We start from the raw sequence: 27,608 nt of genomic DNA, 5'->3' as shown, positions 1-27,608 counted from the left end.
TAAAAAAAGATCAAAATAGAGGTCTGTGGTACTGTAGCACTGTGGCAATATATCATTGTTAATACGTTGGTTTAAAAAGCAAAAGCCCTGAAGTTGTATTTGTGGTTTTTTAGACCACCTCGTTTCAAAAAATCAAGCTACAGTCAACAGCTGCAGCATTTCACACCAATTAAGTTTTGACCCCACCTTTAAATGGAGTAGCATTCTTGACAATGTTTCTATAAACTATTGCACTGTACTAATAAATGGATGTTTCAAAGCTTCCTCCGCAGATATCCTGGTGTTCGGGTTCAGATCCAGCAAGCGCTGCAGAAGATCATACGCTGAATCCGGTATACACCCTGGTCGCGTTGTCGGCACAACCTTTTCAACTCTAGAGGGCGGGCTTCGTGTGGACCTCGCCTTAGGCTTTGACGATGCTGGTGATGTCTTTGGAGTGTTATCGCACGATGTGCGACTGTCTGTAATGCGTCGTCGCTTGTTTTTATGGTTTGGTTTTTCGTTGGTTGTCGGCGTTGTGATGCGAGTCTTCTTGTCCGACGACGATGGGGTGTAAGATTTGGAGTTGTCGCTTCTGAGCTGCACACACATTGCCTTAAGATTCATCGCAGGCAACTTGACACTGCTAGTGATTTCCTTCCCTGCAAAAACCATGACATTCAAAATGTTATATAGGATTTGAAACGTTGTGACCAATTTAAGAACCGACTCCGCGGCAGTACAGTTAATCACGATCCTATAAGCTAAGTAGTAGTCCCAGCCAATTTTCTATACCATCCGCTCGGGTTCAGAATTGAGAAGTCTCCCGGACCCCCGAACATCTGTTCGCGGCAGTAGAATAAAGCAAGACAGTTCTCTAAAGAACAAACTCTACCTGGCAAGTAGATACACACATGGTGTTACCGCAAACCAAATAAAAAAGTACATTAAAAATGTTAGCTAACAAAATACACTTGCAAATTTATAAGGGAAAGAGTAAAGTGTAAAGAGTTCATCTTACAGACCTCGGTTCATGATCATTGGTTTGTAACAAATAGGAACTATTTCTTTCTCCTTCTGGTGATTGCTATACTTCTTTCTATATTGAGAAAACCCTAAAATCAGAAAACATCCTGAGAAATAACATGCCTGTTAAAGACTTTTATCTTTCAGAAAGGCACTTTTTTTTATTAGAAACTTTTGAAAGGGTACTGATGAAGCCAAGACTATTGCAACAGAGGACATTGTAATTTCAATCCTGGGTTGCAGTTAGCATTGCTCTGGAATCCTACTCTTGGGCCTCAAATGCAACTGAACAAATTTAACAATATAAGGGAACCATGTTTCTCAAACTTTCCATTCCATCATCATCGGGATTTTTATCTGATGAATTTTTCTCTTAACATCTTTAAGATCTCAATTGCAACTCACCGTATGCCCGAGAAGCCTTCTTCATTTCTTCCGTTCCGACGATGCTCATGATTTGAGCCAGAGCCGTCATGTCATCTTGAGCTTTGAAGAATGGATATCGGCCCGTTAGGATGGAGAGGAAGATGACGCCAGCTGCCCAGATATCAACCGCTGCAAGACAAAAAGACAAACAGTCAAAACTCAGTACGGGCAATCAAAGTTTTTTGACTGAAACATTTTGGAAAGGACGGATCATGGATGGTCCTGTCTGTGATATATTTTTGGTAACCATTATTTGAGAGAGTAGAGAGAGGAATTTGACTTTTTTTCTTCAGTGCACTACCCAGTATGTTAGCTGTCCCTTGTTTCATGATTGTATGTTAAGGTGTGTTGTGACCGAGAGGTTAAGGGCACCACACTCAAGCTCTGGTGCTTTTGTGGTGTGTCCTTGAGCAAGATGCTTGACCAAAACTGCTTTGTCCTTTGGATAGGACAATAGGCCAAAGGTCTTATGTAAAAGAACTCAGAACACTTAATGTCGAAGAGTTGGGGTTTTTGGTTCACAAACAAGCACCTTCATTTACAGGTTTCCTTAGGCTTGCGAGCTACAGTGATTAAGTTCACTTATGGGGCATCCTTGGTTGCATAACCAGAAATGGAAAGTAATAATAATAAAAATTGTCTTTGAAAGTAGTTGTCACATCTCACCTGTTGTCTGATTTGGGTATTTCAGTAGAACTTCTGGTGACCTGAATCCTGGGGTGCCTGCCCTAGGGGCAACCTGACCACTCCTTGAGGTGCAGACGTTACATACTTGGAGTATCCCAAAACAATTGCACGTCTTCACTGATGAGGAGGACCCAGAGCTCAGCCTTGTTGTTCCTTGCCGCTGTTGCGTTTGTTTTGTGGCACTCTGAGCTTGCTTCTTAGGTACAACTCGTTTCTGGTTCATGATGGTAGGTTGCTGGAAGGTCTTCACGAGGGGCGTCCCTTTCGGGTTTTTCAGGAATGACGAGTTGAAGGTGTTTTGCGTTTTGGGAATGGTACGGTTGAAGGTGTTTGGATCCAGCTCAGTGAGTCGAGGGATAGACTGAGGGCGCTTGATTTCAGAGGTTTTCTCCGGCAATGGATTCTGAGTTTGGATTGCAAAACAGAAACATCTACATTTAAATGTTTCTCAAAAAACAAAAACAAAAGTATTTTGTTTAAGTGTTTACTGAAAATTAAAATCTCAAACACAAATTATGAAAGTAAAGATTAAGCTACCTTCTGCTGAACATTTGGCTTCGCTCTTTGAGTTTTTCTTGAGGGTGCAGACGAGAGAAGACATTTTGAGCCTGGGACTTTCTGGGCAAGGCCAAAATCAACGAGGGCATACCTGAAGAAAAAAATAATAAATTAATTAACAGTAATTACACTGGGCATAGCTGACTTGGTATCAAATTGCCTAAGGCTAATTTCCATGTACAGTCTTCCTGAAACCATCCCATCTCATTAGGAGAATGCAGCATACTGAAGGACGGTTGAAGCAATGATGGTCAACTCTCTTGCTAAAGGACCCAAGTTTCAAGGTTGGAATGAATCCACACTCGGCTGATCAGAAACACCAGAGCTTGACTACTAGGCTACTACACAACAATCATTTATATCAAATATTCATTAATGGAACCAGGGGTCTTACTTTTTGAGTTTCCGGTTGCAGAGGAAGTTACTTGGTTTAATGTCTCGATGAATGACCTTAAAATGGTGCACTCTGCGTAGCGCAAGAAGCAAATTACGCATGTATTCTCGCATTTCAGAAAGCATCATCTTCCTCACAAATACCTGTTAAAAAGGAAAGAAATATTTGTTAAGATTTGTTAAAACAGAGTACACAAAGTTCTTGTTTCAAAGGTAATGTTTGGAAGATCTTAAGGTAATATTTTTGTGAACTCACAGATACTGAGGATTTAGGGAGAACAGTCTTTCAATGTGTCCACGCAAAACAAGAACAGAAAGCAAAAGGTAATTCTTTTTTATAAAAAGGTTTAGATAAACTGACTGCTGATTACTCACATGGAAACTGTCATGTGGAAAGTATGGCATTACTATGACAACATGATCTCGTTCCCTCAGACTTAGCTTCATTCCCATCACATTGTCCTTTCCTCTGAAACAAAAAGTGGAAATAACAAAATATTCAATACAAGTTGATACAACTTAATTTTGCAAAGGGCAACTATTTATATTTTGCAAAGAGCGGGTCCATTTGAAAACCTTCAAGCTTAAAAGAAGTGTTTGAAGAGGTTCAAAGACCAGGGCAACAGAACTGTAAAGCTGAGCTTTCTGATTCAAGTAACTTGGAACAACCAAAGGACCTCTCAAAGTTTGCTCTTCTCAATCTTGCACACTGGCAATCTGGCATACAGTCTACATTTGAAAGAGGACTGTCACGCTTTTGTCTTCATTATAGTAGGTCTGTGGCTGTACAAGGATTTATAAACTCAAACCCAGGTACTGCATGCTAGCTGGCCGTCACATGAATCCCCCTTAGTGTGCGTATGTGCAGTAACTGTGTCAGAGTTCATATTCCGTATGAACAGCCACAGGTCTGCTATCATCATAGACAGTCACCTTGTCAAATTCCATTCTTGCAATTATCCACAATATTTTGTTTTTCGTTTGGATTTCACTCTTACCCAATCATGTGGAGACATCGCAGTTCTCCCAGAATCCTCTCTGGATGGCTGGTTGGGATGATATGCTTCAACGCAAACTGCTGTTTGACTTTAGGTCCACAGCATTTGACCTGGGCAAGATACACTGAACTGAAAGTTCCTAAAAAAAATAACAAGAACATTTTAAAACATTTTTAAATTTCAAAATTTAAACTGTACCGCGATGAAACACGAGTCCTGGAATTTCACCCTTTGAGGGCAAGGACATTTTCATAGGAAAATATTTAAGTGTTACATAAACTTATAAATAATATTAATAATAGTGGCTTCTTTAGCGCTCAGGTCCATCACGAAGTGGCGCTTCAACATTATTACCCCCGGTCACTGGGCCTCATATAATTTCTTTAACCATCTCAGCTATGTAGCGCACTAAGCTTATCAATCACAATAACCACCTCTGCCCTCACATGTACCCATTTAGGGTAAGCCCCATTTACCCCTGGGTGGGGAAAGCTCATGGTTTAGTGTCTTGCTCAAGGACACAAGTGTCACAATCGGGATTTTGAACCCACACATTGCTGATCAGGAACACTAGAGCTTGAGTCCTGTGCTCTAGTCTTATCAGCTCGGCCAGGAGACACCAAGGGGCACCAAGGCCAAAACCAGGGCAACAGAGGTGTGTTACCTTCGTTTTTATACCAGACCTGAAAACAGTTATCAAACCTTGAAATGAGATTTTAGATGTTTACCTTCTCCAATCTTGTTGGTGATGTTGAAAACCTTGTCGATTTTAGGGACATAGGTCAACAATCCTTCAATCTCTGCTCTCACTTCATCTGTTAGCAAAAAATACATTTTAAATAAAAAAACAATGATGAAACATTTGGTGAAGATAGCTACTTTGTGAACTCATAACTTTTTTGTTTTATTTAATGTTTTGATTTCTCACCAGTTGGCCCCTCTGGGCTCTCGGCAAATGATCGTCTTTTTCGTTTTCTGACGTTGACTGGGGTGCATGGAACCTCAACTACATCAACGTTAATATCATGTACACTTCCTGCGCTGATAGATCCGGTGGTGCTTCCCCCAACAGTCATGTTTGCCATTCTCTGAGGACTTGTCAAGTGAGTGGGTAATCGCAGTGTCCTCTCTGCATAAATTGCCGAAATTCCTACAAAAAGAAAACTTAAAAGTGTTAATTAAAAATAGGATAATCTTTTGTATGATTTTTAGGTTTTCGTATTTTTTTCTTTCTAATACTTATTTTTATTTTTGCTATTAGTTTTAAATTGTCGTACCTGCAAATAAAAAATAAAAAAATTGTTTTTTGTATATATTATTTAAAAAAACAATCTTATTTTTTCCCCAATTTCTAATATAAAACTAAAGGTGCCTTAGCCCTTTACAACAAACATGACAAAACAAAACTGATAAGCAATCCATACGACTACGTGCTTGACTCGGATGACTTCACCAGCAGGAGTGTTACGTAGTATCCATCAAGATCCAGAACCAGATTACAAATGAATACAATCATTTACAGTTACACAAGTCAACATGGACATGGTCAAGACAAATTTTAGTAAATAAATCAGTCCAGTACAAAAACAGTAGATAGAGTCTAGAGTAGAGTAGACATTGTATAGACAACACATCAGTTTTGTCCTGGTTTAAAAACATCATAAAAAGGTAAACGAAAGCCACCAGCTGGTTTCACGAATTTTAACATTACAAATATATAATAAAATGTTACTAATTTACCTGTTTTAGTCTAATAAAGATGTTTTGTTGCTGCGTTCCCCAGTTACCCATTCAATCTGTATCCACGTAATGGTACACAAATTTCGCGCGAAATTTTTAGCTGGTATACTTTAGTTCCTATCGTTACACCAATAAACTATAAATGCTCAAATACCGGGTACCAGTGAATTAAAACCCTTGCTGGTTTGACCTTTGATATTCAACATGGCGACTTCCATGGAGGAACGTGTTTCTGGCGACTCTTCTAAAAAGGTGTTTATAAATTGATGTTGTCAGCAATCTATGTTGCGTTTTACTTAAATGGTGTTGCTTATTTACATTTCCGCAAGTGTATTTTGTCAAATTTTTTTTCTCTGCGTTCCTGAGTGAGACTGAGAGGCTGTTCACCTGCCACACAGTTTGTGAATCCAAATTGCGTGTAATTCCGACATAAATAAAAAAAAATAATCATGCCGAGTCAGTGATCGCAATATGTTAAACTTATTTAAATCATAACTGACAGATATCTGATGGCAATACTCTGTTACTTTTTGTGTGCGTTTGTTTTAATTTTACATTTTTGTCTTTTAATAATATAATTATAAACAAATTATAATTAAAACAAACTATTTATAGTTTTAATAACTATTTGTAATTATATTGATTTTAAATTATATTATATATAGGATTGAACATTAAAATCAAAATAAACTAATTTCTATCAAAATAATTTGACTAATTTGTTTTGATTTTACAATCATTTAATAAATAAATAAAAAGAAATATTTAAAAAGTTTAGCAGTCTATAGCCGATTTTAACTTTATTTTTAAAAATAAATTAAAGACAATTTTACCAAACCTCTGTCCGGGTAGGAATTTTATAATTGACTTGAATATTAATGAAATTTTTTTAACTGAACTCGACTAAAAGTTAAAACAAATGTTTTTTTGTTCTCTCTTTTTTAGAGAAAAATGCCAAAGAAGAAGATGCCAACCAGATATTTTGACACAAACACTGAAGAAAATGCAACAACAGAGTCTTCAGAACCCGTACAACAAGAAAGAACACAACCCAAGAAATTTCCTAAGAAGAGAACAAAATCAAAAGGATATGAACTTGAAGATGAAGAAGAGCCACAATGGAAGAAAGATTTCTTGAACTCAAGAAAGAAAGTTGACCCGTTTGATGGACCTGCTCCCATTCCTGAGAAGAGGATACAGAAGTATAAACGAGGAAAGAAAAGCAAACCGGTCAGTCGTGACGCCTTCATTTATCTTGTCAAATTTGACTACTTCAATTTGATTATTGAAAGATATTGGGAATTCACTGAATAGCACTCTGCACTAATGCTAAAAATAGAAGATTGGTATCTGGATCGCAGACTTCGTGTCAAAATTAATTATAGACATAACCAAGCTTTATGTATACTTGTATGTACTGACTGTACTGTGGTCTTGGAAGGCGGAATACAGGTGTTTGTTTTTATTATTATCCATGACGTCTTCAACTAGTGCAGAGTGCTATTTTATACGCGGTTACTGATAATGATTCAGGGCCAATTTTCATAGCACTCTGCTTCATGCTTACAGAACGCAGGATATTCAACAACTGAGTTAATGCAAGAGTTGTATAGAAATCTCAACTAGTTCTCTTTAAAAGGCAATCTTTAAATTTTCATTCGAAATATAAACAGACGGGAACAACAATGCCAGATACAAGAGTAAGAAAGAACATGAAGAGATATGAAGAAAGACAAGAACAAGCTGCTAAGCAAGCAGCGAGGACTGAGCTGCTGCTGCCTGAAGAAAGTGGGTAAGTTCTCAAGAAAAAAAATAGTCCAACAGTTTTAGTGTTATACTTCTTCTTTTGTTTCAATCATACCCCTTTAAACAGTAAATTCTCTCTGTACAGTGTGTGGTATCCACTTCACAAGAGCGAAGGTCAAGGCTTGCATTAAGAGTCAAAATAGTTAGTTTTATTTTGTTTCTTTTTTCTTTTTCAATAATACTAAAAAGGCTGCCATATTGGAACAGGTCTTTCCTGCGATATTTGCTTCATCATCCCTTTGTTTTCTCTTTTGTCTACCTCTGTATTTTGTAATGGTTCATTGAATAACTTGAAGAAACAGGAAAGTTAAAAGCACATCTTTTGTTTTGGGACGAGATTTTCAATTGTTTTTCCTACTCATTTTATGTTCAAAGGTTCTTAGAAGCTGAAAAAGGAGAAGAAACATTTCATATTACACAACAAGACATCTCTGAAGCAGTGGACATTGCAAGCGCTACAAAGGTTTGTCAAATACTATTAAAACATATCAATTTTGACCAAATTCCCCTGAAGTCGTCACCGCAGTAGACTTGCTGACTGGACTAAAAATATATTATCAGGTCCCAACATTATGTCGTTTGTATGGACGAATTGTTGACTGACTTTTTGTTCAGTATCTCATTTGAATGGTTATATCTTCCTCGCCTGGAGAAGAAAAGCTGTCTAAATTATAAATTAATTTGTCAGGTAAACATGGAATTCATATTTCAATACTTGAGAAAATATTATTAGAGGTGGCAAACGGCTTATCAATTAAAAGGACCTCGGTTGTTTTTTTACTTTCTATTTGTGTTTAAGTCGTTTGATCTGAAACTTGAGCAGTTTGGACCGTATCGCTTAAACTACACGAGGAATGGTCGACATTTGCTTCTTGGTGGTCGTCTTGGTCATTTAGCTGCAATGAACTGGGTTAGTAAGAAACTCATGTTTGAAATCAACGTCATGGAGTCCATCAGAGATGTCAGGTACAGTGAAACATTCTATGTCCTGGTAAAAATAACACTTCCCTTCAAATTATATCAGTTTGTAATAATAAGAATTTACAAGTATTAGATGCTTTTATGCTAAGTATGAAAGTGTCTTATATTAGTTCAGCTGCTGCTAAAGTAGGCCAGAAGCCCGGTCCGATCTTCATGCAAAATTGAAAACGAATCGAAATACATCATGCAAACAAAGTTGTGTGCGCTGTTTTCCAATTGTGACGAAATGGAGACACAGGCTGCTAATTATTCACATTGACAATCTCTACCCTCGCTAAATCCTTGGGTATCAGAAGCAGTTATGTGTGTCCTTCCCAAGAACGCAGGTGTTACGACAGGGATTAAAATCTGCACTTTAATTTCTCCCCAAGCCGTTACTTAGAAATAAAATGCTCTACCGATTTCCTAGCAGTTTTTGATTCTATATTCACAAATTATTAGAGTACCCAAGGATTTGTAAACTTACTACATTCTGTTTTTATACAAGATGGCTTCATTTGGAGACAATGCTCGCCGTTGCTCAGAAGAAATGGTTGTATATGTACGACAACAAAGGCGTCGAGATCCACTGTATAAAGAATTTACATGATGTTCTAAAGATGGAGTTTCTACCGCATCATTTCCTCCTGGCCACAGCGGTAAGAATCTTCTCAATCTTCAGAATTTAAATTTGTAAATTAGTAATTAAGAAATAAATGCCAATCTACAATAATGATATCACGTTGTGAATGCAACCGTGCTAATAGTCAACCCTTTTACTGTATGAACATTTAATACCACCCACTGTGGTTCTGAATGAAAGATAGTTTTTACCAACCTGCAATATGACATGTGAAAGAATCTACACAGTACACAGTCAACCCTCCTACTGTATGGCCATTTCATTCAGTATCATCTACAGAACTTGAATGATAGATGCACTATACCAGGTATCATGTGGTCAATAAATCTACGCAGTACACAGTCAACCCTCCTACTGTATGGCCATTTCATTCAGTATCATCTACAGAACTTGAATGATAGATGCACTATACCAGGTATCATGTGGTCAATAAATCTACGCAGTACACAGTCAACCCTCCTACTGTATGGCCATTTCATTCAGTATCATCTACAGAACTTGAATGATAGATGCACTATACCAGATATCATGTGGTCAATAAATCTACGCAGTACACAGTCAACCCTCCTACTGTATGGCCATTTCATTCAGTATCATCTACAGAACTTGAATGATAGATGCACTATACCAGATATCATGTGGTCAATAAATCTACGCAGTACACAGTCACCCCTCCTACTGTATGGCCATTTCATTCAGTATCATCTACAGAACTTGAATGATAGATGCACTATACCAGGTATCATGTGGTCAATAAATCTACGCAGTACACAGTCACCCCTCCTACTGTATGGCCATTTCATTCAGTATCATCTACAGAACTTGAATGATAGATGCACTATACCAGATATCATGTGGTCAATAAATCTACGCAGTACACAGTCACCCCTCCTACTGTATGGCCATTTCATTCAGTATCATCTACAGAACTTGAATGATAGATGCACTATACCAGATATCATGAAGTCAATAAATCTACGCAGTACACAGTCAACCCTCCTACTGTATGGCCATTTCATTCAGTATCATCTACAGAACTTGAATGATAGATGCACTATACCAGATATCATGTGGTCAATAAATCTACGCAGTACACAGTCAACCCTCCTACTGTATGGCCATTTCATTCAGTATCATCTACAGAACTTGAATGATAGATGCACTATACCAGATATCATGAAGTCAATAAATCTACGCAGTACACAGTTGTCCAACCATACACAACTGATACAGATGAGTGGTTCTGAATAGTTAGTCAAATATTACTGACAAATATTGTGAAAAGTAGGAGGTTTTAAATAATTACTGTTACTTTCTTTAGAATGCTGCTGGTTACCTTCAGTACCTAGACACCTCAGTGGGTAAGATGGTGTGTAATATCAACACAAGATGTGGTCGTCTTGACGTTATGACCTACAACCCATACAATGCTATCGTTCATCTTGGACATTCAAATGGTAAGATTTAAACACTTTCATTATCAGTTCTGCTGGCTCAAACAACAATTGTTTATCATAGACCTTATGCACATGACGTCGTAACAGTAGGGTGCCTCACCTAGAGGTCAAAGGGAGGTTGTTCATTGGTCAAACTTGTGCGCCCGGATACAAATCTGTGCATTTCGATTGTTTTGTCACAGTTTTTCCTCTAAGATGACGGCTGGATGACGTCAATGCATAATGTCTATTGGAAATGGATTACTAATCACTACCTAGTCCAATCACTAATTATGTGATAAAGTTATTCTGTAGCATTTGTGAGATTTTTCAGCCTAAGAGAAATTTTTTGTTGCACAGATTCTCCACTATTTAGGACCATACTTAATAAAGCTTGTAAGTTATAACCCATTGCTACAAAGCAACCTTTGTTTGTGCTGAACATTTTCTTTTGCTGAACAGCTTCATGCTTTTTTGAATTTGACATGAGATACTTGGATATCATTATCTTTTCCATGTTAAACACAGCTACTGACTTTCTTTTTCTGATTTTGTTTTCTAAGGTACTGTCACATTCTGGAGTCCCAATGTTAAAGAGCCTGTTGTCAAAATGCTTTGTAATAAATCAGCAATCAGAGCTGTTGCGATTGACTCAAAAGGATTGTAAGTTTAAGCCAAATTAAGTATTCTAATGAGGTTCGCGGAGAGATCAGTACATACAAAGCTCTCTATCTGAAAAGAACTGGTGGTTAAACAACCCAACATTTCAATCACGGTGCCACGATCGCCTTCAGGAGTAAGCTGGACCTTGTTGTTTTGTGCTGCACTGCAAACAGCAACAAAGTACAGCGATCTCATAAAGACAATCAGAGCATACTGATTGAAATGTCAAATTGTTAACCACATTTCATTTGATTCCAGATCCACCACAATTCATAGAAAGTTGCACATGGTTTCATCAAAAACGCCTCTGATGATTATTCTAAAATTTTGTTTAAATGTGGAGGGTCAAATCTGAATAATTTGGTAGCGGACTGAATAAAGACTGAATTCCGCTATCCTTGGTTGATTCTCTCAGGTATATGGCTACAGCAAGCACTGACCGTCAATTGAAGATCTTTGATGTAAGAACCTTCAAGCCATTACAAGTCTACAGAGTGTCTCATGGTGCAGGGGAGTTGAGCTTTAGTCAGAGGGGACTTTTAGCTGCTGGGCTTGGCAACGTCGTTGAGGTATTCCTCCGTTGTCTTATTAGGATTTTTGAATGACATCTTACATTATTTTTTCTTGTGGGAAGTTAACTTTCACTTGTTATTTGTGTGTTCAAACTGTTATTTTATTTATATTGTAGTTTTCATTAAAGTTTAGAGTATTGATGTTTTTCTAAACTGATCTGGGCCAACTTAATGTGTGCTGTGGTCACCTTGCATTTCTAAGGCCATGTCGCACTGGGCAATTTACAGGCAACCGATTCCAGGCAATCTCTAAGAAGAAAATACATTCACAATCGAACGATCTTATAATATTCTTGGGAATGGTAACACAATGTTTGAAAAGAATGTGCTACCAAAGTGGTCCTGTAGCATACACTGTTATTGGTTGCCTGCTAAAGTTGCCTCGTGTGACAAGGCTCTAACACATTATCATTGAGCTGGTCTCCGTCTACTAATTACATAAGTATTGAGTTTGAGAATATAACTTTTTCTTATCCTTTCAGGTTTACAAAGACTGCTGTGTTAAAACTCAGAATAAACCTTACATGAGGCATACCCTAGGGTCTCAAGTCAGTGGGTTAAGCTTCTGCCCCTATGAAGACGTCTTGGGAGTCACACACTCTAAGGGATATTCAAGTTTACTCATTCCAGGTAAGATGCTTGTAATGTATTCTAAAAGCTCTCTTTACTCGGGCAGTATGAAAAATGGTTTCTTTCGGTTATAGATGTGGTTGTTGCTAAGGGTGTTTGTTGCTTTAATTCAATACATGTTGATTTAGCGATCAAGCTTAGCCGTTGGTTTCGGACAGGTCGTACAACTTTCCCCACTCTAACAAAATCTGACTCGTGGTAGATTCTGATTTTGGTTTTTACGACTGCAGAAATATCCCAAATACTATCTCACATTCTTTCAATGTTAAATTTTTACACTTGAAAAGATGAATTCCTTTTTTCAAATTGAGAATTTTATGTGCATTATTATTTTAGGTGCTGGTGAGCCCAACTTTGATGCACTGGAAGCCAATCCGTACCAATCCAAAACACAACGAAGAGAAGCAGAAGTCAAATCCCTACTTGAGAAGGTAAAATATCAATCAAACTAATTTTCTTTCTCTAAACTTTTTGTTTGCAAGTTTTTTTTTTTTTCCCAACATTTTCAATGTTTTTACTATCATTTTGTCATCTTTCAACAACAGAATTGTTCTTTATCCTATTTGAATCTTTGCATGCTCTTTACCAAATTTGTAAGTGATTTAGTTTGTTGACCCAAGCTCTGGAATGAACTTCTTAATCACGTCAGGGACACAACATCCTTATACATATTTAAGACACTTCTGAAAGCCCACTTGTTTCAGGAGGCCTACCATCAATGACTTTTTATTTCTTCTGTGCCTCATTGCCTTTGGGCAACCTTTTGATTTAGACGCTTTATAAATTCTATATGATTTATTGATTGATCGATTCAAATTGGCAGTACACTTGACAGCCAATGTGGTTCTCATCGTTACAAGAATCTTAATTAACCGGGTATTGTTCCTACAAGAATCCTATATAACCTCCTCAAGTCACTGTTTTAATCTGTCAACTGTTGATAAAACTACCCGAGTAACAAAATGCATGAATATTTATTGATGGTTTTAAGTTCCCATATCAATCTCCCATATTATTGAAGTCAGAACTTGACCTTTGATATCTTGACCTACTTTCAGATCCAGCCTGAGATGATAACCCTTGACCCCTTCGCCATTGGTTATGTGGACAAGGCAACGATGGCTCAACGAGACAAAGACAGACAGGAGCTCTTTGTAAGATTTTTACTCTTTCGTTGTTTCTCGAGTTGAACTTTGAATAGTAGTTGACTGACCGTTAAAACTCCAATTGAAGCTGACCTAGCCACAAATGTTCATTTCTCAAATTTATTATTTGGAATTTGGACTCCATTTCCTGTTTCTGCACTTCACTTATTAACTTCTTGGCAACAATCAACTGACCTCTCCGCTCATTAACCACAAAGGTCAAAGTTCTCTCACAAAACCCCCAAGTTTGTCTCAAGCAAACATTTGATTTTTTAAGGTACTTAGTTTTGTTTCAATAGTAAAACATTATTTTACGTTTAAAAAAATTGATTTCCGTTTCTTATCATAGGGTTTGAAGTCACCACCAAAGTTTGAGCCACGGTTTAAGAAGAAGGGACGAAGCTCCGCCTCCAAGAAAGAACAGAGGAGACAAGGTCACAAAGAAGAAGAAAAGAGGGTGAGTAACTAAGAACCCATGACCTTTGCTGTCAAATGTTATGAGTTTGAGTTCAACATGCATGTAGATTTTGGTTTACAAGACTTACCCAAAGGTGTTACCAAAAGGTTAAATGCCATCATTTCAACATACATGTACCTCCTAAACTTTGGATCCCACTGTCAGACCTTTCTTTCAGGAATGGTTCTCACCCCTGAATATTTCATCTTTGTTGTACACCTAATGCGGTATCCAAATTGGCAGCTCTAACTCTGGGTTCAATTGTTGGCGCATGACGGCCTATACTTCAGCGCATGATGATGCAGCCTTCCAGCTAGCTATAGCCAGAGCCGTAGCCGCCATTTTGGAAGGAACGGCTAAAGATTGCTGTTTGACGACTTTTTGGAGACTCTGGTTTTGATAATACTAACTTTATGTTGTTGTTTTTTTGTGTTAAATAGGAGACGCTTCGAGAGGAGAGTTACAAGAAACAAGATGCGACGAAGAAGAAGAAGGCTGTGGAAGATAAGCAGGAAGAGGAATCTCTGGGATATCGATCAGCTCTGGATCGATTCAAGAAATAAATATGAACAAGAACAAAAATTGCGATCTTTGGCTTTGGATAGGTTACCTTTATTTTGTTTGCTGATTGAATTAATATGGGGAGAGTTCAGTGTGGGATTCGAACCAACAACCCTGAGATCTTGGATCTTTGCACAAAACAAACCTGAAAAAGTTGCATCCCATTAAGGTGATCCCTCTGCTGTTGTTTCCTAGCTTGTATTATAAACCTGGCTACACGGCAGTATCAGGTTAAAGGGCACCAACTGGCACCCCCCCCCCCCCCCCCAAAAAAAAAGAAGAAGATATACCAGTAGCCAAAATATAAAAACCGCCAACAGTAGCCTGGCTAGATAGCTCAGTTGGTAGAGCGACGGCAAGCTGATTCGGAGTACACAGTTTCAAAACCTGCTCTTCTCCATTTTCTGTTCAACCTGATTATTAACAAAATAACTCAGTACAAAACAATTGTGCCTACTAGTCAAAATACCATGTCGCACTGTGAGGTTCATGACTGGTTTGTTGCTTGTGTTTGCTTAGCAGAATTTTTTAAAGCTGCAATAACTGTCCGCATTAAAGTAGCTTTATGAAATTGGGACTGTGCTATACCAAATTGGTTGTAATTGTTTGATTCAAACTAATCAGGTAATAATGAGCAATTTTGTTTTAGTTGCTTTAATTTATAGATTACTACATACAAAAGCTTCTCAGTTCAATTAAAAACAAATTCACATTGTTTTATTTTTAATGTTTTGAACACAAACGTCATTGCATTTTATGAATTGTATCTATTAAATGATATTGGAAAGTTTACAATAAACAAATATTGTATGACTTTTACTAATTCATTTGTTTGGCATTAATCGTTGGTATTGAAGTTGAGTTTGATTTTTCATTTCATTTTTTAAGAATTTATGATGGCACCCAAGTTTAATGGGACAGTTATACTAACAATCATGTTCAACAAATTATTTCAATTTTTTTTATTTCAAAGCTGGCTGTTGATGTTTCAAACTGTTGCAGGGTACTTTGATTATTCGTCTGTTGGTGTTACTAAAACAAGTTGTAATTTCTTCATCTGAACTGACCATTGTGTTTGTGTCAAGATATCTTATCAAGACCTCCTGGACCGAGTCATAAATTATTCTTTTGTTCACCCCAAGAGTTGATATTGGTATTTCCTGGTATTTGCTCTCTTCACCATGCCTTTAATTGCAATGGTCGCGTTTGTTGACAAACTAGCTAGTATCTTTTGTGGCTTTTAAGTCGACCACTAGCTATAATCACTGTACGTGTGCATTGTGATCGGAAAGCGCTTGTGTACGTCTACTGACAAAATCCTTTCATTACATGTTGCTAAACAAACGCCCCCACTTGCCCAACACCAACCACCTTTGCAGAATAGGCGAAATAGAAACGGTTAGATTCATCATCAATAAAAAATATATTCATATAATACCTTTGTTCAAATAAATTAGATAATTATTAATTTGGAGTAATTTTGATCAAGAATTAAATGAAAAAAAGGCTTATTTTATGTCTGGAAATAAGATTTTCGCTTTTGGATTTCTGGGGTGTTTAGAAACCGTCAGCATTTCAACAGGTGACAGGTGTACGGACGACCGCACACAGGCACCTGACGAATCCAATGTGAGAATGTGCGGCGGGTAGAACAAAATTTCCAACCAAGTCTGGTGAATTATTTCGCGCTGACGGTTGTCTGATGGTGGACTGGTGCAGATGATAATGTGAACGAAATGGCTACCTCAGTTATTTTAAAACAAACGTCGAGGCCGCTGGAAACTAATGACCTGTTCCCAAAAGCTTTCGTCGCTTCGCTGAAAGTGCTGTTTGATATTTTAGACGAAGATGGTAGCGGGTTGGTGCATGTGAATGAGATCGAGAAACGATGGGCTTCCGAGGGCGGATCGAGCGGCCTGCCATTCGGCGTTCTAAACGGTCTCAGGAAAGCGGCTCCAAAAAACGGAAAACTCAGCTTTGACCGGTTCTGCAGTGGAATAAAACTATCCCTAAACAATGAAAGGGGTGTTGGGAAGGGAAGAGAAGACAGACACCCGAATATGGCAACAGTACGACCGAATAACGTGGTTCGACCGATGGCTGTGAGGGCACGGAGTGTACCGGAGCTTCCCCGTGGGCAGAACGGCAGGCCACGGTCGCTATCAAGTAACAACATGGACCCCTCAAGGAACTGGGAACTCGCGGTGCAGAAAGCTAAATATAGTGAGGATAAACTCTACCCTAAGCATCGTGTGAAGGGGGAGACGAAGCCACAGAGGAGGTCAGCACCACCGGGTGATATTAACTCAAATGACCCGTTTCATCCGAGGATTCAGAAGGATTCACACCGTCCAGCGAGGCGGAGTGACGGGGACTATGAACGGTATCAACCCAGGCACCCACTCCCGGCAAGTGCACCCGTGAATGGGCATGGAAGGATGGGGTCACATCCTCAAAGGAAAAGTCAAGGGGCGCTTTATGTTCATCCAAGTTCCCCTGGTAATAAGATGTTTTAAGTGTTTTTTGATATTATTATGCTAAATTACTGAATCAGATATCCTTCTTTTAATCCATGATGAACAATTAATGTAACCAATATAGTTATTATGTTTATTATTATTGAATTATAGATGGCTGTTGAATAAGATTATATTGTACTTTAAAAAATACTTTAAATTTAAAATAGGCTCTCAGAAATGTTCTCACTTTTTCAGTTCAGTGAAAACTGTTAAAAACAGTTGTACTGTATTGTACTTTCTTTTTTGTTGTCAAAGATTATGGGGATTTATCAGCAAAGACTAAGAGCTCAAAAAATTATTTTAAATGAAAAACCAAATTAGTTGCCTGACGTTTCGACCAAAATTGAAGACTTTTACAACACAGTTTTAATCCTACGTCAAAACAAAATCAACAATTAGTGTTAATTTAGCAATTTTTGTTACAAGTCCCTTACACCCATGCTACACCTTGGCCAACATTGTTGAGCCGCTAATATCATTCTTTTTTAACGTCGGTCTTATATTAAAGACTAATATTAAACGTTTCCCACCACACATTGAATTTGTTTCATTGTTGAAATGGCTTCTTTGTGACAACTTTTATATGAGAAAGGGAAGTTTCCTTTTATCAAATTATCTCTTTCAAATAATGCATTCATGACAAGTCCAGGGAATGGTGGCACTGGCAATGCCCTATGAAATTACAATCCTATATCATCAGTTAAAACCTGTTAAATTCACACCTTGACAATTAGCGCTAAATTCTGTAATCCCCTAATCCTTTGAAGAGGTTTGGTGTATGTTTTCAAGTGAAGTAACCATGGAGCATGTGGAGAGTGTTTGACAGAAGAGAGTTTTGTTCAATTGTTGATTATTTTGGGTCATGTAAATCTTTTCAGCAAAAAGAGAATACGTACTTTTCAAAGGTCATGTAGCCGAAGCACCCATGTGAAGTAAAATACTTCATATTCAGCAAGGCCATCAGGCATAGATACAAAATCATTTGTGGTTTTTCTAACAAGGTTATGAAAATAATCTCCAGTCCAGTGTAGTGAAGTGTGCAAGCGCCCAATCTAGATTGGTGTGTTGCGTTTTGGCAGCAGAGTGTTTGTACACTGTATGAAGTCCATATTAGAAATTCAGCCTACCGTATCTTACCAAAACAGATAAATTCATTATTTAACAATACAAACCATTCCTGACATACCAACATGTTTTTGAGTTGATGTAAAGAGGGTACAAAGATTAAAAATTCACATTGTTCAAAAGGGAGTTATGTTATCAACAATTGGCAAGGTTGTGCTTTATAAATCTTTAGTACCCTAACTTTCATCAGTATTAAATAATGGTTGTTAAACAAGAATTGGTAGGTTTAAAAAATAATACCCAAACTAATGTAGCGCCCCTAATCATGTAGACATGCTCTAGGGCGCTGACATATTATGGACAAATTAAAAAATAAGAAACCAAATTGTAACATTATGAGTAATCATTCTTAAAAAGCATTCATAAATAGAATTCCTGATGTATTAAAATGGTTAATTTAATCTCAAATCTAAAATACACAATATAGGTTTAGTTATTAAAGGCAAGATGTAGAACATTTAAAAAGCAAAACTCTTTTATGTGGATTGAGTTTTCTTCTTATTTTACCCCTGAAATGAGAATGCTGTTGCAAACTTCTGCAATTTTAAGTAGCTTGTACAATTCAATGTACATTTGACATTTCTGTAGTTACTCAATTAGTCGGTGAAAGCATCTATTATAGGCAAATGTAAGAATACAAATTTAAATTTAGCTGAGATCTTTTTTTTAAATAACCGCTTACATTGTTTTCTTTCACTTTCTTGAAGTTGAAGGCAAGAGGGTTGAAAGCAGCAGTAGTCATCCTGAGAGACGTTCCCCTGGTCACTCACCCAAACCGAGACCCGAGACCAAAGAACGCACCAAGAGGGATGATCCAAGACGCCACACTGTAACCAATGGTATTGATTATAATTTGGTAAGTTTTCACATTTATTTTTCCTCTCGCCATACTCTACAAATTTTCTTCTGGGAAATTCTCTTTAAAAATAGCAGTTTTCTTCACTTATTGTAAATTTTAACTTTGTAGGAAACTTTTATATCAAGCAATACATCACAAGGGAAACTACCAGGTTAACAAAATTTAATTGTTTTTTTTTTGGTTGAACTGGTACCCATGAAAAAATAATATATGTATTGAGCGAATACAAAGACTGCCAACATTAGATAGCTCAGTTGGTTGAGTGTCATTATGTCTATACAGCAGACACAGGTTCAAATTCCACTTCAGAGATTCTCCCCTTGTAATTTGAACTTTGCTAAAAAATTAGTTGAGTAACAAGAAAATGCTTTCAAAAATCGGAATACTACCATAAGCAGCTGCCCATTGTATTATTTAATATTTTATTAGCCATTCATTCAGATCATTCATATATGGGTTTATTAATTATTATACTTTCTATCTAAATATAGCAGCTGCACCTTCTCCTTTGTTTGAATTACACAAACATGTGTTTTCAAACAATAGCCATTTATCACCGAGACAGCTAGCTAAGGTCCACAATCAATTAGATTTATATGGGAATCAAAAATTATAAAATAAAAAAATTAATTAAAAACCCAGTGATGTATAGTTTGAAAGAGGTTCCTGGTTTTAGTTGCTAAAACTTTAGGGATTGACTTATTGGCAATGTTGGAATATTATGGATTTTATTTGAACATGTAGGCCTATGTAATTAATTAATTTGATCTAGTGAATATTTGGTCACACAATTATTTGAAGTTGGAACGAGTGAGTATTTGTAATTTGGGAGCGAGGGAATATTTGAAGTTTTGAAAGAACTAATAACAACAAGCATACTTTTCTTGTGTGACTAAAAAAAACATAATTTGCTGTCACTCAATCAGGGTGAAACATGCTAAGAATAAATCTTTTGCTAATAAGCAAATTACTGGATGAAGTCATTTCCCCAATCTAGTAATCTTTGATTCAGTGGGTAAATATTTGTTGCCTCTTTTAAGAGTTTCACTCACATTCCAAAAGCAAAAGTGAATGCATCAAGTTTCCATGTGTGTTTTGTTGGCAAATTTGTCAATGAGTTTGGCACTCTGACCTTGGCGAATTCAATCCTGGATCCAGTCTATGTTATGAATATTGGAAACTCACAAGCATCACTTCAACAACACAGAGACCTGTATTCTGCTTCCTGTGTTGACTATTGACAATAAACTAGGTGAAATAATGAATTATTCAGCGATTGTGATCATGTAATCCCAAAACGAAAAGTGCTTTTTGAAATTAGAACACTTTGTTACTTGTAGCCTAAGTCTTGCTCTTACATTATAACTTTTAATACAGATTTGTAAAAGAAATGCTTAGTAAAATGTGAGTATAACAATCCTACAAGTAGAAATTAAAGGAAAAGCTGTTTGTGCTAAAATATTGATGTTCAGAAACCTTGCTATGTAAAGCAGAAACAGGCTTAGAAGCCAAAGTTTTTAATTCTTAATTTTTAAATTGAAACAAGCAAATGACAGCAATGGGCAAATCATAAGAATATGTACAGAGGGAAGGGCAAATTCTTATTTTCTTGTTTCACCTTCAACAAAGTTTTCTCAAAACTATGTCCAACTGGACTGTCCAATAATGGATGTTGTCATCTCATGGATCCATACAGCAGGTTTTTAACAATGTGGGATGTATCCTCCTCTGGATGCCTTCCAAACACCCATCATAAACTATTGCCACAATAGTTTAATTGATTAACTGTCTAGTGTCCAGTTTTCTACAAGGACAAGGGTCATTGAATTGCTCCCTGAGTGGACTGTGGGTGGTGGACGCTGGACAGTGGGTTGGTGGATGGAGGATTCGGACACTGGTGTTATTGACAAGGAAGTTGGATTATCTTGATGCATGTGTGTATACAGACAATTTACTTCATAGGATCCCCTTTTGTCTAGCATGTCCGAACATGTCTATCCCTTCTTTGCTTCTTAAATGAATCAAAACTGAATTCCAGAATGTTTTGTTATTGCTGCAACAATATGTCAGTTAGTTTAAGGTCCTGTTACAACTTACAAACAGATTTAGGTATTCACAAACAAAATTATTCAAAGTCTTATTCCAAGACCCCTTTCAGTCTTGTGGTCACAAATACATCAGGTCATAAAAAACAAATTGTTGCTGCTAGATGGTGCTATCATTCCTCGTGACTACTTATTACTAACTTTTTGAGACAACATAACTTGGAAGAAGCAAGACTACAAACACTAGTGGGTGCTAAGAAGCAAAAGGAAGACACATTCTAACAGAAGGGGTTGATTTTAGTTGAATCCTCAGCAAACATGAGGTGTTTTACCCTCCTCGAAAGCCAAGCAGTGGCTGATCGGATTACACAATTCCCAGCGAAAAGCTGCCAACTTCCACCCTGAGTGAAATCGATAGGGCTTGGTATTGTTTCCCATTAATGTTTAATGGGGGTCAGACAAAAGGAGCACTGTAGAACCACCTCGGGCCTTTTGTGTTTTTGTCTGGGTGGTGTCTGGGATATTATTGGGGGTAGTGATATTCATGCTTTGTGTAATCTTATAGAAATGGAAGAGAAAGGGGTTTGCTCTTGGCATATTGGTTTCCTCTGGGTGTAGTAAGCACTTGAACAGCGTGGGTTTTGAGTAAAGATGAATATTTATGAGGGGTCAGAGGGGTGAAAAGATTCTAGTAAATTTGTTCCTTAAAATACATAATAATTTCCCCGGCAGTTATTTTGATATTTAAAATGAGTTCTTGTGCTATAAAATGTCCTTGAAGATTGTTTTATTTGTGGTCAAAAGAATTTAGTGAATATGTATATGTGTTCACTGGCAGAGTAGATTTTAAATTTGTATGAGTACCTGTTGTTGTTATAAATGTTTTATTTTATTATGATTTTAAATCAGTCAGTCAGTTTCCATTGTGGTTTATATTGATCCTACGCTTTATAAATCCTACGCTAAGATTTAGATTGCATTTGTTACCGTATCGGGGACATCATGCTGCTTGAAATAGACTATTCACATTAAAACTTGGTACACATAGCCCTGGTATGCAGTTATTCAAAACACTGTGGTGTAACAAGTGCATAGTTTCTCTGTTTGTTTGCTTTGGTCACAGAGCAAAGTTTAATGGGGGGCTTGATCAAAAGCCACATTTTTGTGGTCGAAACCTACCCTGAAACTTAAACTTGGACAAACTCTTAAGGTGGCTGAGGAATGTCTTTGCGGTGGTAGAAATCTGACGCTGATGTTAGCATAAGTGCAAGTTCAGCAGATTCTGGGAATAAATAGATTTGTCAAATTGAATCCAGGCTTGATTTGGAAATCTGATCTTACTTTTGGCCTAATGCTCATTTGTTCTTTGCTGTTAAATTGTATAAATATAAAACATGTTAGAAGATTTGGGATTAATCACTGGAATGAAACCTAAAGGGTTCATGGGTCAGGGTGATGAAAACTGAGATGGGAACTGAATCAGGATAAATTGCCACTCTATTCAACATTCAAAGGTTATTTAAAACACCTAACTTTGAATCTGCAAGGTTTCAGATTAATAGCAGAGTTCTTCAACTTTTTAGGATGTTTTTTTTTACTTTTTAAAAAGCTTGGTTCTCAGAGCTGTATGTGCAATCTAGAAAGTTGAATAAACTGGTTTTATTTGTGATTTGTGAACTCAGGTTGATCTTTAATGGTATCTGTTGGAAATCTCAACTTGGGGAGGAATAACATACGCCTTTAATTCTTTTCTTTTTGTTTGTGATTTACCTTGGCGCGGATGATGCTCGTTAAACAAAACAAGTATGTTTTCCCATACAATTAGAATTTCATTCTCTAAACTGGAAAGATATTGAAGATAAAACTTCAAAAAAAGTTGGGTTAATTAAATCCAGGATGTTTAAAACAGGGGAAAGCTGGAAATTCCTGAAAGGGTCGCCCATAAAACTGTTTTTATACACAGCCAAACAAGCGAAATATGAAGACAGTTTCAAGAAATTTAATCACACTATGATCTTAAAGTGGTACATGATTTGTGAACTGTGTAAAAACACGAGAACCTAAAATTTGTAATCCATCTCACATGTCTGTAAAGACTCATTCTTAAAATGTCCTTTTATCAGGATGCGTTTACGGTATACAATGCGTGGAGCCTGCTGCTGCACAAAGTGTGTAACCAACTCAGTTAATTTATCACAATGAAAGAACTTTTGTTTGCTGATCCAAATCATGTTGCCAAGTCATGTTGGCAACCACCAGAGGTATGGTTGTCCGACAAGAATGGTTCTGTGTTCAAGCGTCCTAATCAGAAAGAAAAACATTTTGTGAGTCATTTTGTAAGAGAAACATGCCTCTCATTGGTCTATGGTATCTTGATTTAAGTTAACAGAGAAAATCAACACCAGCATGTTTCAAATGCAAAGAGATAATTTTCTAAACAGCATTTCTTTGAAGTTTTAAGACGATATCTTTCCATTATGTTGAATGTTGTGCGTGTTTTTGACAAAATGTATCGAGTACATTAACTCATGTAGTCATCAATTAGCAATCTTGATTAACTTTCATTTTTAGTTTTAAACTTGTTGTGGATCTTACCGTTTCCGTGTGTTTCTCTCAATATTTTTTATATGATATAACTATCCTCTCCAAACCTGTGTAAACAATAACTGTTTCCTGTAAAGTTAAACAGGGATCGTATGACAAACCTTGGCCAAAGTGTATTTATCAACAAGAAAAATAATCCCTTCTCTTCAAACTACTTTTCAACTCAATTTCTCATGCTGTACATTATCAATGAAATGTTGCTATGCATGTTTTATTTTTATATGAACACATTTTCAAGAAAGGTCAACAAAGGTTGTTCCTCCAACCCCCCAGGGTTTCATGCATGAACACTTGCCTAATTGACCCAAGCAATTCACATCAAAAAGGAAATTCTTAACCTTTGAGTTAATCCACTTCACATGTTCAAATCCACACTTTTTTATAAACCACTTTTAACTTTTTGTAATAACAAGAGTCAGGCGAAGTATGAAAGTGTTATCACAAGAGTTTAAATTAAAAACATTTGGAAGTTAATTATGATAACATTGTTTTCTGTGAAATCTTAAAACCAGAGGTCACACAATAGTAGGGGGGTTTGTTTGTGGTGCAAATACTTTGGCATTTTGTTATGTATCCAAACAATGTGCACCAGCATGCAGTCCACACTTGTTGGGAAAGTTAATCAAAACCATATTTTGTCAGTTTAAAGTCAACAATCTTCTTGACTCAGCATATTGCCAAAGAGTGGGGAAATAAGGGGAAAATATTGACCTGTTAATACACCTGTCATAATTTAATCATACTAGATCTAATAAGTTCTAATTTCTAACAATACTAAGAAAAGTTTCACTTTTAGTAAAATAAGTAGATCTGTCTTTTTACATTCTTTCATTCAGAAAAGACCGTGCACGAATTATTTATGGACTTTGTAATGAATCTGTTCTGAAAACCCTTAAATATTGAGTGTTTAAAATTTTCACCGTGATCTTAACTTTCTATTTGTCCGTGGGTTGCAGTGAAGCCATAAACATCCTGTCTGTCATCATCAGTCTCTGAAATATTGAGATAATTTCATCAGCTGAATTTCATGTTCATGTGTGTTTTAAGAAATCTTTAACAATTTGTTCTGCAGTGATTAATTGAGTAGGAGACAGGTGTATTTTTACCTCATGGATGGGTGTGTCCCTGGTAGTTATTGAAGGAAAAGAGGTGTTGTAGTGTAAGTCACTAACTGATAAGAATACTGATTCTCCTATCACATATATGAGAAACTTCAGGCCTTTATCTGAAAATTGACTTTGTTCATACTGAGCAGTGAGTTGAAAACAAATAGTTGTTTTGAAATCATGCCAAAATGTATTTGCCTGAGTTTCTGCAAATTGATTTTTGAGTATCTTCTCATTCTTGTATCTGTCACCTTTTCTTTAGTTGAAACGGATGAAACAGTTAGAGAAGGAGCGAGATGTACTACTACAAGGGTTAGAGGTAGCTGATAGAGCAAAAGACTGGTACCAGAGGCAGCTAGCCTACGTCAGGCAAAGACAGCCTGGGTACTCTGGGAACTCACAGTTTACCCATGGAGAGGTAAGATTAGTAATTTGAAGTTATATTTGTCAGTCTGAGTCTTCAGGAAAGGCTAGGTTATTTACCGCATGTACTTGTATTGGTTTTGTATCCTTCCAACACAGCCACAATCAATGGCTGAAGCAAAACCATAAACTTCAGACAAAGTTCTTAGTATCTTTGTTCATTATTAGGTACACAAGTACAGAACCCCTGTTCTTCAAGCTTACTTTTGACATATTTCACCCCTTTTTCAAGTTGTAATTTACACTTGTACATGCCAAATTAATAACTTTGAATTGATGAAGTAGAAACGCAAAACTGGGATGCTGAATCTAAACATTAGCAATTTTGTTTACTCATGTTTAAGTGTTTTTCATCTTTGTTTGTTTCCTTTTAGGACACCTTATCGTCAGGACAACAAGACCGTTTGGCCTATCGTGTTGCAAGGATTCTTGAGATCAATAAACAACTCACACATCTAATGGAAAACCCAGAGAAGGTTGGTTTTTACTTTGTATTTTTAACCTTGTAAGTGGTGCATAAATCTTGGAGGGAACAGATTGTGTTACCTTTGCTGGTTATGACCTCTCAGTGAAAAGGAATTGCTTAAACTTTGTTTAGAAAGATACTATACAGGTATGATGAAGACAAAAAACATCACTGTTTTAGCTTAAAAGCTTACTGATAATGAAGTTTCATATTAGAACCTTTTTTTTCTGTGAAATATTTCCATCTGTAAAATGAAGTCATATTCATGAACAGTGTATAAACAACCTTAAAAAAATACACTATGAAGCCCAAATTTTCATAGGTATGTGTTTTCGCGGAGTGGCTTGTGTTACATAAAAAAGACTAAGGCATGTCGTAGTTGGTGGCTACTAGCTATGGCTACATGGCAGGATCATTGTGCATTGAAGTAAAGAAAGTACTATACAACGCCCTTTGCAAAATTCTTTCTTGTTGCTAGCTACTAAGAAATTGTGTTCCATTTTCTCGCTTAACCCTTTTTTTTTAAAACCTGTCGTAGGACTTTCCAGATCATATGAACCTCGCTATGAGTAAGTTTCAGCCCTCACAATCGGCGCCAACAAAGCTACGTCCAAGCAGCACATCTAGCAGTGGAAGTGGAAACGACAAACTTGTAGCAAAACTTCGGGATCAAAATAGACTACTTACCAAGGTCAGATTTGCATTTGATGATGTAAAGGATGATTTAGAGTCAGTAATCTAAATCTTTGTAATTTTTGTTTTTTGTTTTTAACTTACAGGATGAAATAATCAACTTGGTGCAAAATCTTGTGATTAAAATTTACTACTAACAACAATCAGATTTGCATTTTTTGTTTAAAGATTAATTCAGCTAAATGATGATGATGTAACAAGAAAACCATTTCAAGATCAAACTATGAACTTTGGGGGGGGGTTCAGTTTGTCATTCACAAAAGATAAATTCTTAAGACTTTCTAAAAGAAACTGTACACTTGTGTTTTATTGTTACTTCTCATAACTTTTGAACTTTGAAAACAATTTGTTTAATTTAGTACTATTATTTTTTCAATAGGAGGTGTCACAGAAAAGTGAATTGATAACCCAGCTGGAAAAAGACAAGGCAGCCCTCATTAGACAGCTGTTTGAATCCAGAGGCAAGAAACCCATCAGTGAGATAGCAAACAACACAACTTTCATCTGATGAAAGGTAAAAGACCTTATGCATTGACGTCATTCAGCCGCCATCTTACAGGTTAAACGATGAGAAAACTATGGAAATGCACAATTTTGTACGCTATATGTGTCGCACACAGGGTCGGCCAATGAGGAGGCTCCTTGGCCTTGTGAGAGGGCGCCCTATTCTAAAGACGTCAAGTGCATAAGGTCTGTTCACAGGACTATAAGGATTGGTCCGGGTTGACCTGAGAAGTGAAAGGTTCAAAGTTGTTAAAATGTGCCTTTTTATATGCAACCTGTTACTGTAAGTGCCTGTATTTGAAGACAGATTTGTAGCAAGTACAAAGGGAAACTTATTCTGATTCACAAGTATGAGGAAGTTGATGTTGGAAGTACTCTGATGTGTTGCTAAGGAGTGAATAAGATGGTCATCACTTGGTGTCACAGCTTCGTACTTCCTTGAAGGAGTTGTTTCACTATCAGCTGTTGCAAAGAGTTGATACTTGGACCTCCATGAGCAGGGATGCTCGACTGAAGTTAATGAAGTTGGTAAGCACCGGCAACCATACGGTCACAGGAAAACAAAGTTTTTTGGGGGGGGGAGG

General features: G+C 36.9%; 3 protein-coding genes across 4 annotated transcripts; 2 read left to right on the top strand and 1 right to left on the bottom strand.

Annotated features, from left to right (window-relative positions):
* Positions 1-5,918, bottom strand: LOC139948083 (cell division cycle 7-related protein kinase-like). The gene is made up of 10 exons (XM_071946113.1): positions 5,808-5,918; positions 4,996-5,217; positions 4,796-4,882; positions 4,068-4,206; positions 3,445-3,538; positions 3,071-3,213; positions 2,656-2,767; positions 2,098-2,521; positions 1,411-1,560; positions 1-641 (listed from the first exon to the last, which is right to left on the bottom strand). Exons 2-10 carry the CDS (start codon positions 5,150-5,152, stop codon positions 226-228), a joined length of 1,722 nt encoding a protein of 573 aa, XP_071802214.1. The 5' UTR covers positions 5,153-5,217; positions 5,808-5,918; the 3' UTR covers positions 1-225.
* A 78-nt stretch (positions 5,919-5,996) lies between these two features.
* LOC139947893 (WD repeat-containing protein 46-like) lies at positions 5,997-14,944 on the top strand. The gene is made up of 14 exons (XM_071945735.1): positions 5,997-6,059; positions 6,753-7,037; positions 7,481-7,599; positions 7,989-8,076; positions 8,413-8,579; positions 9,082-9,232; positions 10,538-10,673; positions 11,216-11,315; positions 11,731-11,884; positions 12,370-12,517; positions 12,854-12,948; positions 13,576-13,671; positions 14,012-14,119; positions 14,560-14,944. Exons 1-14 carry the CDS (start codon positions 6,012-6,014, stop codon positions 14,680-14,682), a joined length of 1,818 nt encoding a protein of 605 aa, XP_071801836.1. The 5' UTR covers positions 5,997-6,011; the 3' UTR covers positions 14,683-14,944.
* Positions 14,945-15,094: 150 nt separating this feature from the next.
* LOC139947895 (suppressor APC domain-containing protein 2-like) lies at positions 15,095-27,593 on the top strand. Of its 2 annotated transcripts, none has more exons than XM_071945740.1 (6): positions 15,095-17,179; positions 19,032-19,180; positions 25,219-25,356; positions 25,736-25,837; positions 26,366-26,518; positions 26,900-27,593. In XM_071945740.1, the coding sequence occupies exons 1-6, from the start codon at positions 16,417-16,419 to the stop codon at positions 27,026-27,028; spliced, it is 1,434 nt and encodes a 477-aa protein (XP_071801841.1). In that variant the 5' UTR covers positions 15,095-16,416; the 3' UTR covers positions 27,029-27,593. The 2 variants fall into 2 exon arrangements, with proteins under 2 accessions (XP_071801841.1, XP_071801840.1); XM_071945739.1 differs by having other exon boundaries at positions 25,201-25,356.
* The last annotated feature ends 15 nt before the right edge of the window (positions 27,594-27,608 follow it).

The sequence above is a fragment of the Asterias amurensis genome, chromosome 15, assembly GCF_032118995.1.
Source record: "Asterias amurensis chromosome 15, ASM3211899v1".
NCBI lineage: Eukaryota > Metazoa > Echinodermata > Asteroidea > Forcipulatida > Asteriidae > Asterias > Asterias amurensis.
Note: the sequence above shows the minus strand (reverse complement) of the source record. Positions and strands in the feature narration are given on the sequence as shown.